General features: G+C 43.9%; 1 protein-coding gene across 1 annotated transcript in view; it reads left to right on the top strand.

The window, feature by feature from the left end:
* The window catches only part of LOC130205973 (DNA-dependent protein kinase catalytic subunit-like), a 52,704-nt gene that overhangs the window by 11,017 nt on the left and 26,872 nt on the right, over nucleotides 1–14,815 (top strand). Inside the window, exons 11-48 of the mRNA XM_056433587.1 lie at nucleotides 572–718; nucleotides 907–1,071; nucleotides 1,266–1,434; nucleotides 1,699–1,748; nucleotides 1,855–1,962; nucleotides 2,795–2,944; nucleotides 3,163–3,272; nucleotides 3,498–3,657; nucleotides 3,768–3,854; nucleotides 3,944–4,063; nucleotides 4,497–4,653; nucleotides 4,781–4,890; nucleotides 5,395–5,482; nucleotides 5,598–5,761; nucleotides 5,864–6,016; nucleotides 6,931–7,038; nucleotides 7,176–7,402; nucleotides 7,502–7,596; nucleotides 7,937–8,039; nucleotides 8,317–8,450; nucleotides 8,615–8,845; nucleotides 9,006–9,169; nucleotides 9,927–10,019; nucleotides 10,126–10,334; nucleotides 10,597–10,729; nucleotides 10,932–11,090; nucleotides 11,316–11,519; nucleotides 11,657–11,845; nucleotides 12,073–12,177; nucleotides 12,285–12,452; nucleotides 12,627–12,754; nucleotides 12,909–13,116; nucleotides 13,372–13,538; nucleotides 13,631–13,799; nucleotides 13,961–14,026; nucleotides 14,116–14,179; nucleotides 14,387–14,535; nucleotides 14,646–14,786. Of these exons, the coding sequence (XP_056289562.1) occupies nucleotides 572–718; nucleotides 907–1,071; nucleotides 1,266–1,434; nucleotides 1,699–1,748; nucleotides 1,855–1,962; nucleotides 2,795–2,944; nucleotides 3,163–3,272; nucleotides 3,498–3,657; nucleotides 3,768–3,854; nucleotides 3,944–4,063; nucleotides 4,497–4,653; nucleotides 4,781–4,890; nucleotides 5,395–5,482; nucleotides 5,598–5,761; nucleotides 5,864–6,016; nucleotides 6,931–7,038; nucleotides 7,176–7,402; nucleotides 7,502–7,596; nucleotides 7,937–8,039; nucleotides 8,317–8,450; nucleotides 8,615–8,845; nucleotides 9,006–9,169; nucleotides 9,927–10,019; nucleotides 10,126–10,334; nucleotides 10,597–10,729; nucleotides 10,932–11,090; nucleotides 11,316–11,519; nucleotides 11,657–11,845; nucleotides 12,073–12,177; nucleotides 12,285–12,452; nucleotides 12,627–12,754; nucleotides 12,909–13,116; nucleotides 13,372–13,538; nucleotides 13,631–13,799; nucleotides 13,961–14,026; nucleotides 14,116–14,179; nucleotides 14,387–14,535; nucleotides 14,646–14,786 (5,352 nt within the window). The remainder of the gene's footprint in view (nucleotides 1–571; nucleotides 719–906; nucleotides 1,072–1,265; nucleotides 1,435–1,698; nucleotides 1,749–1,854; nucleotides 1,963–2,794; nucleotides 2,945–3,162; nucleotides 3,273–3,497; nucleotides 3,658–3,767; nucleotides 3,855–3,943; nucleotides 4,064–4,496; nucleotides 4,654–4,780; nucleotides 4,891–5,394; nucleotides 5,483–5,597; nucleotides 5,762–5,863; nucleotides 6,017–6,930; nucleotides 7,039–7,175; nucleotides 7,403–7,501; nucleotides 7,597–7,936; nucleotides 8,040–8,316; nucleotides 8,451–8,614; nucleotides 8,846–9,005; nucleotides 9,170–9,926; nucleotides 10,020–10,125; nucleotides 10,335–10,596; nucleotides 10,730–10,931; nucleotides 11,091–11,315; nucleotides 11,520–11,656; nucleotides 11,846–12,072; nucleotides 12,178–12,284; nucleotides 12,453–12,626; nucleotides 12,755–12,908; nucleotides 13,117–13,371; nucleotides 13,539–13,630; nucleotides 13,800–13,960; nucleotides 14,027–14,115; nucleotides 14,180–14,386; nucleotides 14,536–14,645; nucleotides 14,787–14,815) is intronic.

The following is a 14,815-nucleotide window of genomic DNA, read 5'->3' as shown; positions in this document are numbered from 1 at the left end:
CAAATGGATCAATATATAAATGATTTGCGCAGCGCACAGACTGCGTGTCTTTGAGTGCAGACTCCTTTTGCGTGAAAGGGATCGAAACCAGGTCGGGCGATCTTTTTATTTTTATTTTTTCGAAAATGTATTTCTTCATCCGTGGCTGTGATGCACTGCTCACTTATACAATCGTAATCGCCGACATGGATATGAAGGGTGGCTTGAAGATCTCCAGCAATATGTTTGTGAATGTGTGACGAACCTGGTGAGCGAGACAGAGCCCCGCTGCAGATGTGAAGAGAACACAACGCACGCACGCGCAGGGAAACCAGTAGGTCTGAAAACCAGTAGGGGTGTAACAACGGCAACCAACACGGCAACCAAATATGTAACCATACAGGTTTGGTTGAGGCAACAGTGAAACTCAATGGCTCTGGGTTAGATGTCTCAATGTATAAAAGAGGCGTGTCCGTCAGTTTTATTTTTTTCTTACCAAGCTATACTGATTTGCAGGCAGTCAGCTAGTTGAATAGGCCTGTTCTAACATCTCTGCTGAGCATTCATGTTATTTTGTTGTTGTTATTCCAAGGTTGCATTGCTGGTGGCAGACAATATTGAGGAGCACAAAAGCAAGTTTAAGTTCTTCATGAAGAAGTTCTGCAGCATCATTAGAACCATGGACTCGACGCACAAGGAGCTGTCCATCGCTATCCGGGGATATGGATTCTTTGCCACCGTACGTTCATTGCCTTGTTTGCCTTTAATCCCGCTGTAGAAGCCCAAAACCTATTTGACAAACGTTGCTGCTCGTGCTGTTGTGATACATATTTCCTTCACTTGCTTCTTTCTAGTATTCTGCATTCCCATTATGTTCCTGTGTCTTAATACAACATACCAAAAAAATATATTATATCTTTTCTGTAGCCATGCAAGAAAGTTTGCCCACAAGACGTGGACTTGATGTACACCGAGCTGATTCAGAGCTGTAAGCAGATGTATCTGACCGAGTCCGATGGGGAGGACGACAGCTTCTACCAGCTGCCCAGCTTCCTGGACGCCATAGCCAGTGTTCTGATTCACCTGGACAAGGTAACAAAGTCACGTTCCTTGTCGTTGACCTGGACCAAATGTTGACGACAACAATGTGAATCAAACTGAGAATCATCGATTTTCATCCATATGTGCACCTGCCTCTATACGCACCATTGTGTCCTGCAGGAGAAAGAAAGACTAATTCACCCTCTCACAGCTAGTTTAAACTTCTTTTTTTCCCCTGGTCTCAGATTCCAGAGGTGTATACACCGCTGCTGGAGCGTCTCCTCGTGGTGCAGATCGACAGCTTCCCGCAGTACAGCGAGAAAATGCAGGTTGTTTGTTGCAGGTCCATCCTGAAGGTGCTGGTGGCCATGGCCTCCAAAGGACCGGTCCTTTTGGGATTCATTAGCTCTGTGGGTAGGTCGCCCATGAGCACGTTGCACCTAAAGACCACCATGATATTTTGAATTAAAACACTTCCCTTTACCAGGTACCAGTTTGACACTGATGTGTTCATCATTCAATTGTTGATCCAGTGCAGAAATGAGAGAGTAGGCTGTAATTGTGGTAAAGGGCCCCGAAAATACAGTAAATGTATTTTCGGTGCCCTTTAATATGATATCTGTGATGAGATTGCACATAACATCTGCTCAAACTTTCACCTTTGCTCTTTTCTTCCAGTGCACCAGGGCCTGATTCGTGTCTGTTCAAAACCCATCATGCTCTCTGAGGTCAGGCGCCATTTTATTTACAGTTTAATTCCTTTTCCTTGAATCAAAAATGTCATTTTTTTACTGTACTGGTACAAACAATATGTATATATTTTTTTCCCCTCAGGACAAAGACAGCGGGCTTTCCCAAGTTCACACTGGAAAATGGAAAGTTCCATCCAGTCAGAACTACCTCGCCCTGTTTAAAGGACTTCTAGACTGCCATCTGCTAAAGGTACATATGTCATTTAAAAAAATGTTTTAATGTTATTAATTTTAGCAGTTTTATTTGGGACAGCCTGTTATTTATCTTGCATCACATTTGCATCCCTTTTGAAGACGGTAGTTGTTAGAGACATATATATATTTACAAATCATGTTATTTGATTTATTCGTATCATCTAAAGACATCCCTTTGCCAAATAAATGGATGTTATATTCATATTCGAAATAATGCTTTTCTTTCGGAATATTTTATATTAAGCTGATGAGGATCAGCTGGAATAAGAAGAAGGGGCGGGACCGAGTCTCTGGTTTTATTTTCTTTATCTAGAACGAGACATCGGGACAGTCTTGGACCTCACGTTAGAGCTTTCGTTAAAACTCAAGTTTGACTTATGATTTGTTAAGTTCGATAAAAGTGAAAATATATCGACAAAATGATCGAAATGGAATCAACGTCTACAGAGTTATTATTGGAGCCTTTTAATGAGTGAGTCAAGAAACGGAGTCCCGTAACGTGGCTCAGGATAGGACAGGAACAAGGAACAGGCCACCACAGTAGTTCTACCTTTTATAAATACTATCAATAAGTCTATATTCAGATTATTATGTATCATATTCTACTGTACTGCTGTAAACTACTTTAAGTGCTTCTCGTTGCATAATTAAACTTGTTCTGAAGTACATTCAGCATGTAGAGTTTTGAATCACAAATATTGAGGTACATTGTGTCCTGAGATGGGTTTATGGACCAGCAGTATGCTGCAGGGGAGATGGTGTCATGGTTCACAATAAGCAGCGCGTATATTTGTATGACCGTGTTATGTTTGTGCCGTCCTCTGCAGGATTCAGGATTTTTGGATGGAGCTTTTGAAAGTCAGAACGCCTCCCTCGTATCTTTCAGCCGTCTGCTTTACGACGAGTTGGTGAAATCAATTCTCAAAATATTGGAAAAGTTGGACTTGTCCGTGCAGAAAGTGACAACGGGAGAGGAGGTGAGGTCTCACTCTCAGGTCCCACTTCGATGTACTTCATTGACATTCATAAAACGTTGTAGACAAGTGAACTTGAATGGGCCTGTGTATGAGAGATGCTGATATTGTTTCAGTCAACTTGATTGTGTCCCCTGTTGATGGCATTCAAATTGATAACGCTTTTGCACACTTGCTGTTGGCGGTATCGGTTAAACATAAAACCCGTCCGTGTCTATCAGGCTCCGGATGATGCGGCCCATGTCCTGCCGTCCTCCGACCCCACAGCTCATCTGCTGCCCAATAAGATCAAAGACTTCACTGCCTTCATCAACCTGGTGGACTTCTGCAGGTATTGGAGTCAACGTACATGGGAGCCTTTTAAAAATGGCAAAGTTAACAGTGAAACAAGCAGACACCGTTTATTGTTATTACATATAAAGGCACTTTACATTACCTTCTTTAAAGTGCTATACAAACAAAATGTAATATTATTAATAAGATTAATAAATTGAACATACTGTGTATTTTACCACATTTTCAATGTCGGTCTCACACTGTTTTCCTATTTTTGCAGCGAATTGTTGCTGACTAAACACCTGGACTATTTCCAGTCCTGGATGTATCCCTTGAGCCATGAACTTATCCTCCACTCCATACGAAATCCACTTGTCAGTGGCTTTTACAAGCTGCTCTCTGTCACCATGAACATTGCCAAGAGAATCAAGTACTACCAGGTAATATTCCCGACACCATTCGTTGTTTTTACCTTGTCGGGGCACGATTTATATTGCTTGTGTGTTTACAACGTGTGTGACATTTCTCCTGTTTCTCTGTTTCCGATCAGGGAGTTGACCCGAGAAGCTCCATATCACCCCAGAGTGACACGGTGAAGAGCGCTTGTTTCGCTCTCTTCTCTAAGTTTGGAAAAGAGGTAGCTTCTCTCTACAATATCTCCTGGGAATGTTATCAACTCCCGAAGCACCTTGGTAGGCATGTGAATGACGTGTGGTATCTTTCCAGGTGTGTGTGAGAATGAAGCAGTACAAAGATGAGCTGCTGGCCTCCTGCTTGACCTTCGTCCTCTCGCTGCAGCACAGCATCGTAGATCTGGACATCAAGGCCTACTGCCCTGCTCTCGAGGTGGGATCCATGAACTTGTTCCGTTGGGTTTGTGTGACCTAGATAATCATAGATGAGCACCGCTTCAAACAGAAGTACAGGAGGCGCTTTAGTGCAGTAATTCACAATTACCAGGCCATAAATGGAAGAATTGTAGCTCATGTACTTTGATGAAATAGAAATGACATAAAATGGAAACCAATGGTTGAAATAGATAGCTGAAAGTCGTGGATTAATAGCCACTTCAAGTGGTAGTGCAAGGGCAAACTTAGCTAAAATATAACTTACACTATTAAATCCATATTCAGATGAATTTAAATGAATGTATTTGGAACATGACAGGTGTTGCTGAAGGAAGGGGTGCTTAATTTAATCTGACAAGGCTGCGGGGAAACTTCAACCGTCAATTGTGCGTCTCTGTGTGTGTGTGTGTGTGTGTGTGTGTGCCGTCTAGGCGGCTCTGAAGTTGGGTCTGAGCCATGTTCCTTTGGCCAACGTAGCCCTCGATGCCCTTGAGGACTGGTCCTCCCACATTCCTCCGGAGACGATGCAGCACTGCTATGCGAGCATCCTTCCTCTTCTGGATGGATACCTGAAAACCACCTCCGACGGTAAGCGCACGATGGTTTCAGGGGAGGTCAGGCACATCTGTTCGCTTCCATTTGAAATGATTTCAGTTTACTAAATGAAGGTTATCATTCAAATGACCAAAATCTATTCCGATGTTGTTGACTTCAGACAAAGACGACAGCAACTGGGAGGTGACGTCTGCTGTGTCTTCGAGAAGTGGCAAAGGATACAGCCGAGTGATGACGAGGCTCTTGAAGAAATCGCGCCAGCTCACCACGGTACTGGATGGGAAAGTGGAAGACGTCTTTCAGTGTTTGGGGAGCGCTTTGCTCTTTGTGTTATTTCTCACCGTGGTTTTAAAATAGCATGTCCACTTTGCTCTCTAGTCTCCACCCCATCAAGTCAGAGTAAAGTTCATGTCGGAAGTTATATTTTTACATTCTATCTAAAATCATCACATTTGTTTATTTTCCAAAAGGTTAATGGACCGTTACCTTCCGTCCACTGAGTAGTGCGTTCGCCTCATGAGCGCAATGATACAAACACGGAAGGAGGAGGGCATTCTGGTTATGATGTCTGCTAGAACTTACAGACCCCCAAAAATAGTTACAACAGGAGGCATTTAATTTATATTTTAATTTCTTATAAAGATGAATTACTTCAGAATAGACTCCTGATGAATTAGCTGTTACTGCACGTTGCAGAAATCGATGAGTGCAGCTGCTCCACATTGATGAGAAGTCCTGTCCTCGAGCTCACTGATTACTTCTATGTTGATGTAGGAAGACGCTCCTCTTGTCGCGGTGAGGCTCCGGGTGGTGAAGTTGCTCGGTCACCTGGGAGGACAGCTGAACAGGAACCTTGTAACTGGTAAGTCTCATTCATTTGACACTGACGCATCGGGGCCATGCTCCACAGAGAGGGTTTGAGAACACGTGACACATGTGCTGTTTTGTTGATCGTACGCCTCTATTTTCACATTTAGGGGTCTCATCAGAGGAAACGATGAAGAGACTTGTTGCCTGGGATTCTGAGAAGAGGCTCAGCTTTGCGGTGCCATTCGCCGACATGAAGCCGGTCATCTACCTCGACCCATTTCTGCCGCACATCAGTGAACTGGCTCTGTCCACAAGTGACAGACAAACCAAAGTACGTCCTCCATCGTCGAAGCGTTTCCCAAATGCGATGCCAACTTTGGCATGACGACAATGGTGTCGCCCAATAGAAATGATTGTTTCTTTTGTGCTGCAGGTCGCAGCTTGTGAGCTTCTCCACAGCTTGGTGGTCTTCATGGTTGGGAAAAGTGCTCAGATGGTGGAGGGGGACAATAGCTTGCCGCCCATGGACAAGCTGCACAAGAGGCTGTTTCCTGTGCTTCTGCGTCTGGCATGCGATGTGGATCAGGTTTGTGCGCTGGTTGCAATCCAAACGGGGAAAGACGCATGTTGATTATCTCTCAGGGGAAAAGCACTGAGGTTATTTGGAATGATAGTTTTCAGGGTTGATTTGAGGGTTTTGGTGAGTGCTAGATATGAGTTATGTATGAGTTGAGACCTGAATATAGATAATCCACAGCACAACAAGTTCTGTGGATAATTTTGAGGATTTTTGTGAAGAGACGTTGCACTTTTAGCGCCACAAGCCGAGTGCCATATAGTCCTATAATATACTACTGAGAAATAGAATAGAATAGAAATATACTTTATTAATCCCCAAGGGGAAATTTGTCGAGCCAGTAGCAGCAACACACAAGAATAAAAAAAAACAAATAAAAAAAAATAATAAAAAAAAACACAAAATATAAGAAGGGTTAGGGTGATCTGGCAAGAGGTGAACTGTTGTAGAGCCTCATAGCCGTCGGCAGGAATGTTCTCCTGTATCTGTCCTTGTGGCAGCGGAGCGTGAGGAGACGTCTGGAGAAGGTACTCCTCTGTCCCTGTAGGAGGTGGTGGAGAGGGTGGTCCGGGTTGTCCAATATGGACACAAGTTTCTTCAACGTCCTCCTCTCCAAAACTAGGCATTCCACACCACAGCCATTTTGATTGATGTATAGCACTATGTATAGCACTACAGGTCAGAGAATCTTTTTGGGAGAGGATTATTTCGTAGACTTTCCCTTTTTAAACTATATAAAATACTAAAAATTGAACTGATCTTGTTGATTTAGCTGCTACAGGTGAAGTTGCATCTTTCATGTCTCCAGTTGGTTATTAGTTCTGTCAGTTTCATGTTAACTCCTGATGTAGTTATCAGCCAGAGCCTGGTTCTTACATGAAGATATCTACAGTAATATTTATGAATTTAAATGTCTTTACCAGGTGACCAGACAGCTCTTTGAACCGCTGGTCATGCAGCTGATTCACTGGTTCACAAACAACAAGAAGTTCGAGAGCCAAGACACAGTCGCTGTTCTGGAGGCCATCATGGTAAGGGGTGATACTCAGTGAAGGGCTTAACAGGTGTTCAAACAAGTCCTGATACTATGCATCAAGAGATGGATTTCAGAAGGATTCCTTTCTGCCACACATACACACATCGGTGTGTTTTTGTTTTCTCTCCTCAGGACGGTGTGGTTGACCCGATGGATTGCACTCTCAGGGACTTCTGTGGCCGCTGCATTGAAGAGTTTGTCAAATGGTCAATCAAACAAACCACCCCCACGCAGCAGGAGAAGAGCCCGACCAACATGAAGTCCTTGTTCAAGCGTATCTACAGCTTGGCTCTCCACCCTAATGGCTTCAAAAGACTTGGTGCAGCCTTAGCGTTCAACAGCATCTACAGACAATTCAGGTAGAATACTTTTTTGTTGCTGTTTTGACACAATCTGTATCTTGTTTGTCATATTTAAGGTTTGACTGATTTGGTTTGACTGCCTATTTCTCTCTACAGGGAGGAGAAGTCTTTGGTGGAGCAGTTTATCTTTGAAGTTCTCGTCATATTTGTGGAAAGTCTGGCTCTTGCACACTCAGATGAGCGCTCTATGGGTAACTGTTCCTCCTCTTTAGCTTTATAGATGGGACATTCAGATTGTCATATCACTATCCACGTATTCTTGTCATAAGACTAACTAGCAGAATAAATGTATGTTTTAAAAGCAGTGTTTCCTTGAAGGTGATGTATCGCGGTGATGCATTTCACTGCAATGTTACAGTACAATGTTTTATTCCACATGTTTGTAATTGTATTGAGAATGTATTTCATAAATGTGTTATTTTTATTCCAGTGCTCTCTTGGTGGGTTACACAAGTTTCATCTGCAACAGGAAAATAATAGTTTCATTTTCACAAAGGTCTGCATCTGTTCTTGCCGCTCCTCCATCCTCAGGTACCGTGCAGCAGTGTTGCATTGCCATTGATCATCTGAAAAGAATCATCAGTCACAAGGCCCCCAGTCTCAATCAGCACAACCCCAAGACACGCGTCCCAAGGTTGGCAATCTGGTTATCAGCTGGGTTGTTACATCACTTTACATGGTCAACCTGAATAAACAATAGTACAGGACATAATTGCTTTGAAAGGAATTTCAGCGGAACGGTAAATTGTGTATATTAAGCATTTCATTTCATAACTACATAGTGTTTTCACCTTTTATTGTACAAAACGCTGAGTCGCAGTAATGCTCATGAAAAGATAAAACCTTACTGATTATATGTTTATAATTATCATATGTTCCATCATCGTCTTAATTCCTTTCTGTTCATAAAGGGGCTTTCCACCTGATGGGAAGTTGTGCCTCCTTGATGTGGTGTTATGGCTCCTGGAACAATGTGGCCGTCCTCAGTCTGAGTGTCGCCACAAATGCATGGCACTGTTCCATGAGTTCGTTCCTCTCCTCCCAGGTGAGAAACCCTCCCATGGTAGCCTCGATCGGGTGAACGAGTCAGAACATCAAATGTTAGTTATAAAAAGAAAATACAATTCTAAACCAAACTCGAATCCTATCAAGACAGCGGTGATGCATTAATTTGTGAATAAATTCTCTGATATTTGTCACTGAACTTAGGAAAGGAGTCTGCATCTCAGTGGGTAGACGGCATACTGAAGGATCACGGCAACGGTTTCCTGATCTCACGTTTGGAGGGTGGCGGTCTCCTCTCTCAGCCCACTCTCAGGGACCTGACGGGTCCGTTCAGTGTCAGAGCCACCCTGCTGTGGATGGACGTACTGCTGGCTGCCCTGGACTGCTACAACACCTTCATCGACTTGCACATAATCAAGCCGAACCTCATGCTGAGTAAGTAATCAGAAAATCACTCTTACTGACATCATCTGCTCATAAAGTCCTCCCCTGCTCAACATACACACCTTTTATACCGGATGGCCAGTGTAAAAACATGTTGGCCCCGCAGCGATCACAGTTTTTCTTTTTCTCCTTCTTCTACTGTTTTGTCAAGGCTCCGAAGAGAAGTCGAGCTTTCTGAAAGGAATACGTTTTTTCTTGATGGAGCTGGCAACTCACGAGCCGGCAGCAGCAGAGAGCTGCTTCCCCTTTGGCAAGAAGATGTTGGAGTTGGACAGCGACACACCACCTGGACGACACTCACTGGAAGAAAGAGCGGTAGACTTCTACGTTATATCTATAAGCGTTTTATTCAGAAATCAGGATACAAGTAGACATCATGCATGGACCCCCCTCCTCAGCTGGGACCAGTGGCCCCAGCGCTGGAGAGAAGACGCCGGTTCAGAGTGTTCGGCCATTTTAACTAGCCGAAAGGAACAGTTCTGATTGGACAGGAGCATAAGGGGGCGGTGTCTTCTCATTGGCCCTTGTTTCTCTACTTCCGCCGTTGTCGCTCCTTCATTGGTTCTTGTGGTCTGCCAATGCGTTCATATGTTGTGAAAAGAAAAGAGAGAAGGGGAGGTAGTTGATTTAATAGTCCCTCTCTTGTAAGAAGACTTCCTTCGGGCCTTATCTCTTCAGGGATGAGGCCTGGATCTTCTCCGAAGGCCGTCCACACACCGGGGGCTTCTTCCCATGTGTGAGTGTGTGAGCGTGTGAGGGGGATAGGTGAAGGGGGGGAAAGTGAGTGGCCTCGAGTGTCTAAAAGGAGAATAATGGCCACATCTGGACCCTTCCTATGCTCTGAGAGTATAGAGAGCTCTTTGTATGTGATCACCTCCGGAATGTGTGGATGCGGAGGAGGGGGGCTAACAGAACCTCACCAAGCGTCACTGTTATCTTTCTTTAGATCAGTCAGGCACCAGAGTGCTCCGCTGGAGATTTTAACTTCCATTCAGTGTTTTCCATCTTACACATAATCTATATGCAAACAATACTAAGCTATGCTAAACTATAATATATATTCTTTACAAAGGACCAGTACAACTATAGCAAGTGCACCATCATTGTCCGCCTACTGGAGTTTGCCACCATGATTCTTGTCAAAGGAGACAAAGAATTTTGCAAGGTATCAAAGAATTTAAGACACTCTGAACATTAAAGTCATGAGTTTTCTTCTTAGTCTCCTTTTTTAAATTATTCTTTTGTTCCCCATTTCCTTTATTTATTCCCAGCTTCTGGAACAAGACATTTTTGTCTCTGATTTCTTTGAGCTGACTGCGCTGGTGGTGTGTGAGCCCTCCACTGTGGGGTTCAACATGGCAGATGTGGAGGTAATGAGGAACCTACCAGAAGTGTGCGTTCCTTTACTAAAGGCGCTGCTGGCCTCGCCTTACCGCACTCGACTTGAAACCAGTTTGCGGACAAAAATCTCCATTGAAAGGTTTGTAAATCATCTCTAGAGTAGTACTCTAATTTTAAGTTCACTATTAGAAAACAGGACAAGCCACATGCAATGTGTTTCTGTTATTGTCCAATATAAACAAATAGGCAGCTGAATTGGATATTTAAAAATAATATAAAGGATAGCATATCAGTTGTTTCAAATAAAGAACAAAATACCTTCTGATTGCATTCGATGATACCATGATGGTTGTGTTCATCACATATTGTTTCTTTCCTCACGCCGTGAATGTTCACTCTAGTGTGGAGGAGTTGTGTGCTGTAGATCTCTATCACTCCAGCACCCTCAGCCGCCACGACCAGATGAATATGGTTCTGTCGTCCTGTAAGCAGATCCACAAAGCCAACTTCCTCAGCTCCATTCTGCACTGTCAGGTATTTGTCATGGGGCTTTTCTAAATGGGATCGTGTGACCATTAACCCACAATACGCTTTATATTTGCAGCACCGTTTTTCTGCTTGTTGAGATGTGCCATGCATTTCAGTTTTCGTAACCATTCAATGGCAATACAGTGTTTGTATCCTCTAATAAAGAACACACATTTTGTTTGTGTTTGTCTTTCTCGTCGCATTGAAGGATGGCACATATGCCAAATCCCTTGGGTCCCGACTTCTAATGGCAGTGTATAAAGGAATAGCGCCGGGTGAGGAGCGGAAGGCACTTCCATCCTTGGACATAAATACCAAGAGTCTGGCGGATGGCCTGCTTCAGCTCGCCTTCTCTCTAAATCAACAGGTCAGTGCTGCCTCTCTTTGGGTTAGCTTTGATCAAATCAGAGGAAATGTGAACAACCTGGGGTGAGTTATTTGAGCTGCAGACAGTTGAAAAAATTTAGGATGAAAATAATGAAGCAATATTAATAGTGGCTGGATTAGACATCTTGTAAACTGTTTTTTTATTTTCTATAAGTATACCAAGTGTCTGACAGCTTTCCTCTTGTATGTTGCTGTTTCTCTGCAGAGTGAGCAGCTGGTGGACCTGTTGTTGAACACCATCATGCTCTCTGTGCCAATCTCTGGAAGTCAGAGCCATAACTTCCTGAGCTTCTCGCACGGCGAGTACTTCTACAGTCTCTTCCAGATGACCATCAACACTGAGCTGCTGAGAAGTTTAAACACCACGGTGGCACGCCTCATGGAGGCGTCCTCTCAAAACCCCAGCATGGTAGCTCCTTCGTCTTCTTTTTTATTACATTTTTCAATTCCAGAACATTTGTCCTAACTGTTTTAGCCATGCACCTGTGATGGAGCATTATTGTTTTTCCTGCATTTGAGGTTATTTTCTTTCTGGTGTCGAATCAGGTGAGCGTGTTGCTGAATGGCATTCTGGACCACAGCTTTAGAGAGCGCTCTGTGAGGAAGAACCAGGGGAAACAGCTGGTCGAAGCGGTGCTAGGAAGATGGAACAGTCTGCAGTCGTGGTGGGAGGGACACTCCTCCACGCCAGAGAGCAAAACGGCCACTCTACTGCTGCTCTCCAAGCTGCTTCAGGTATCCTGATGCTGCAGTTACCGCATGCATGTCCCCTAGAGAAACATCCTTTATCGTGTTAACTAGGAACTGTAGCTGCCAGGTTTGTGAATAAGTAATAATAATCGGCATTTAAGTGACCAGCCTGTGAAAAATACATACAATGCATTAAATTACAAGCTTACCTATTGTTTTTTTTTAATGTCCTCCATTTATTCCACGGACACTTTATCCCCCTCTGTCATCAGATTGACTCTTCCATCTGCTCCGATGCCAACCACAAAGCCTTCAAACCGGTGTTTTCCACTTTCACCATGCTGCTGGTTGACGTGAATCTGCCACTGAATCTCAAGGTAATGGAAATGTATACATTTTATAGCCTCAGTATCGTGGCTCGTTTCAAATTGCCATATCGGACTCTGTGTGTGCTTTATTTTCTTTGATTTCCTCAACTCTTCAGAGTCAGGCTCTGCTGGTGTTGCCCTTCTTCACAACCCTCCCAGAGGAGCCACTTGCTGACCTGCAGAAAGCCCTGGACGACCTGGTCGTGTCCCACTTCCCCATGCAGTCCGATGAGTTCGCTAAGGGCTCGCTGCATCGCAACAACTACATGGACTGTACCCGAAAGGTGAAGTCAGGGTTTTGGAGATTAAGGAGGATACCACAGATTCAGGGGCCAAATTCATTGATATAATTTAGTTTTTCTTCAAACCCTCATATGTGGCACGTATCTCTTGCATGGTTGACCGTGTAAGAAAGGTTGTAATGTTGCACCAATCGTACATTTCTTTCCGTCTTTTAGTTGCTGGATGCCCTTGAGCTTTCTCAGAGCCCACTTCTTCTCAAGCTGATGGCAGGGATTCTGTGTCGTGACAGAAAACACATCATGGAGGAGGCCTTCCAAACCTGTTTCCAAAGAATCGCTAGCCGGTTAGTCAAGACTCATTCATGGGAGACGGCGAGGTTACCCATGAGGCATCAGTGTGTTGAATTGGCCAGTTAAATTATCCTATTACTTGAGTTATTGGAATTCTCTTCTTTTGTTTTCCACTCCCCATGTCTGTCAATGTCTGACTCCATGTAGGTCGAGCAGCGAGCGGCAGCTGGCGCTGCTGTGCACCGTGTTCGGGGTGATCCAGCGGGGCGACGTGCCGATGAGCTCCGTGCTGGAGGCCATGATGGAGAGGGTCCTGCTACCTCTCGCCTCTCACTGCAGCACCAAGGCCCTCAATGACTTCTTTGTCACCAATGTGTCTGACATCATAGTTTTGCTGCTCAGTCGCTTCACAAAGGTTTGCGTCTTAACATTTTGGGGAGTATTTAAAGAAAACAATTAAAGATGATAGCTGTTGCAGCTGGGTTTGTTATTTCACTGTTAGTTTAGTTTTTTTTAGAGATATGTGCTCATGTTTAGCTTATTAATCTAAACACTTTGCTAATATAGTTATATGTTTGTATCCTCACAGGCCAAAGCTAATGCTGAATTATTTAGGTCAGAGAGGCACATGGAAAATGTTTTTTATGGCTAATTTATTTATCAATTTCAGTCAAATGAAATGGAATTTGAGATCCAGTTGATGAAGAAGAACGGCTGCTTCAAGCTGATGGAGCTCCTGTATTGTCAGCTTCCCAAAGAAGAGGTTTACTCCATGGAATCCCGCATTAATCAAGCCTACTGTCGATCAGACAAAACCGAAGGGAATGACTTGATCAAGTAAGACACTTTGATGGTTCGAGAAGTGACACGACAGTGATGTAAAGTGTCCTCGTTGTTCCATGACCGAATGCTGATTTCATTTGAATTAGGTCGTGTTTTGAAGCCTTCACTGAGAACATGGCCGGTGAGACTCAGCTGCTTGAACTGAGGAGGCACTACCACTGTGCAGCGTACAACTGTGCCATCGCCGCCATCAGCTGTAGCTTCAATGAGCCCAAGTTCTACTACGACTTCCTCTTCAGTGAGAAACCCGAGAAGGTACTGACCGGCTTGTTTAATTATATGCAACTCTCTTCAGCGCTGTGGCCATCTTTAATTTTTGAGCCATGCGCTACGACTGATTCTGTGTGTAATCCATGGAAAGAGATGAAAGGCGATGTATTCTAGTTCACTGGTTGTGGTTTTCTGTCCTCGTCTAGAATCAGTTCATTCTGGAGAATATCATCGACGTTGAAAGGACCTACAACTTTCCAATTGAAATTGAAGTACGTTTCTTTTTTTTAACGGGCCTGTTTGTTTAGGACGATACTTTGAGTTGCAGTTTATTCATATATATTTATATATATCCCCGTAGGTCCCACTTGAGAGAAAGAAGAAATATGTCATGATTCGTAAAGAAGTGAGCGAGGAGAGTGGAGGTATGTTCTGCTACTGGCAATGTTTTGAAGCTGTTGGAAGTTCGCGCACTTTGCCACAGATGAGTTGCGACTTGCCTAAAGTCTGAAGAAAATGCTTTTTACAATGTAATGGGATGCGATTGAGCTAACAAAAGGTCAATAGTGGCCATAGAGGTCAGTGTATCTCCAGTGGATGAGTTCATGAGATCTATGTTCTGGTTCCCACAGAAGCGCCAGTGTACCTGTCGTCCCAGTCTTACATGGCCGACAGCAGCCTGAGTGAGGAGATGAGCCAGTTTGATTTCTCCACCGGAGTCCAAAGCTTTTCCTTCAGCTCCCAAAACCCAGAAGGACACAGGCGACCTGTTGCAAAAAGAGTGAGAGGCATTAGTCTTTTGCGTTTCCCTTTTATGAAACTGCACCAAGCTGGTGGCATGCTTTAGTGGTTATGATGGTCTGAACAGTGTTTTTATGTTTGTGCATCAAGGAAACGGAGGAGAAAAATCCCTCCCAGGATGCAATGGTGGATCTAGAAATGGATGAGCTGAATCAGCATGAATGCATGGTGACCATGACTGCTCTTATTGGACACATGCTAAGGAACAACATAACCCCCAAAACGGAACAGGTCAGTGGCACCAGGAGGAGTAAAGCAGG

The sequence above is a fragment of the Pseudoliparis swirei genome, chromosome 16 (genome assembly GCF_029220125.1).
Source record: "Pseudoliparis swirei isolate HS2019 ecotype Mariana Trench chromosome 16, NWPU_hadal_v1, whole genome shotgun sequence".
In the NCBI taxonomy this organism is placed as follows: Eukaryota; Metazoa; Chordata; class Actinopteri; order Perciformes; family Liparidae; genus Pseudoliparis; species Pseudoliparis swirei.
Note: the sequence above shows the minus strand (reverse complement) of the source record. Positions and strands in the feature narration are given on the sequence as shown.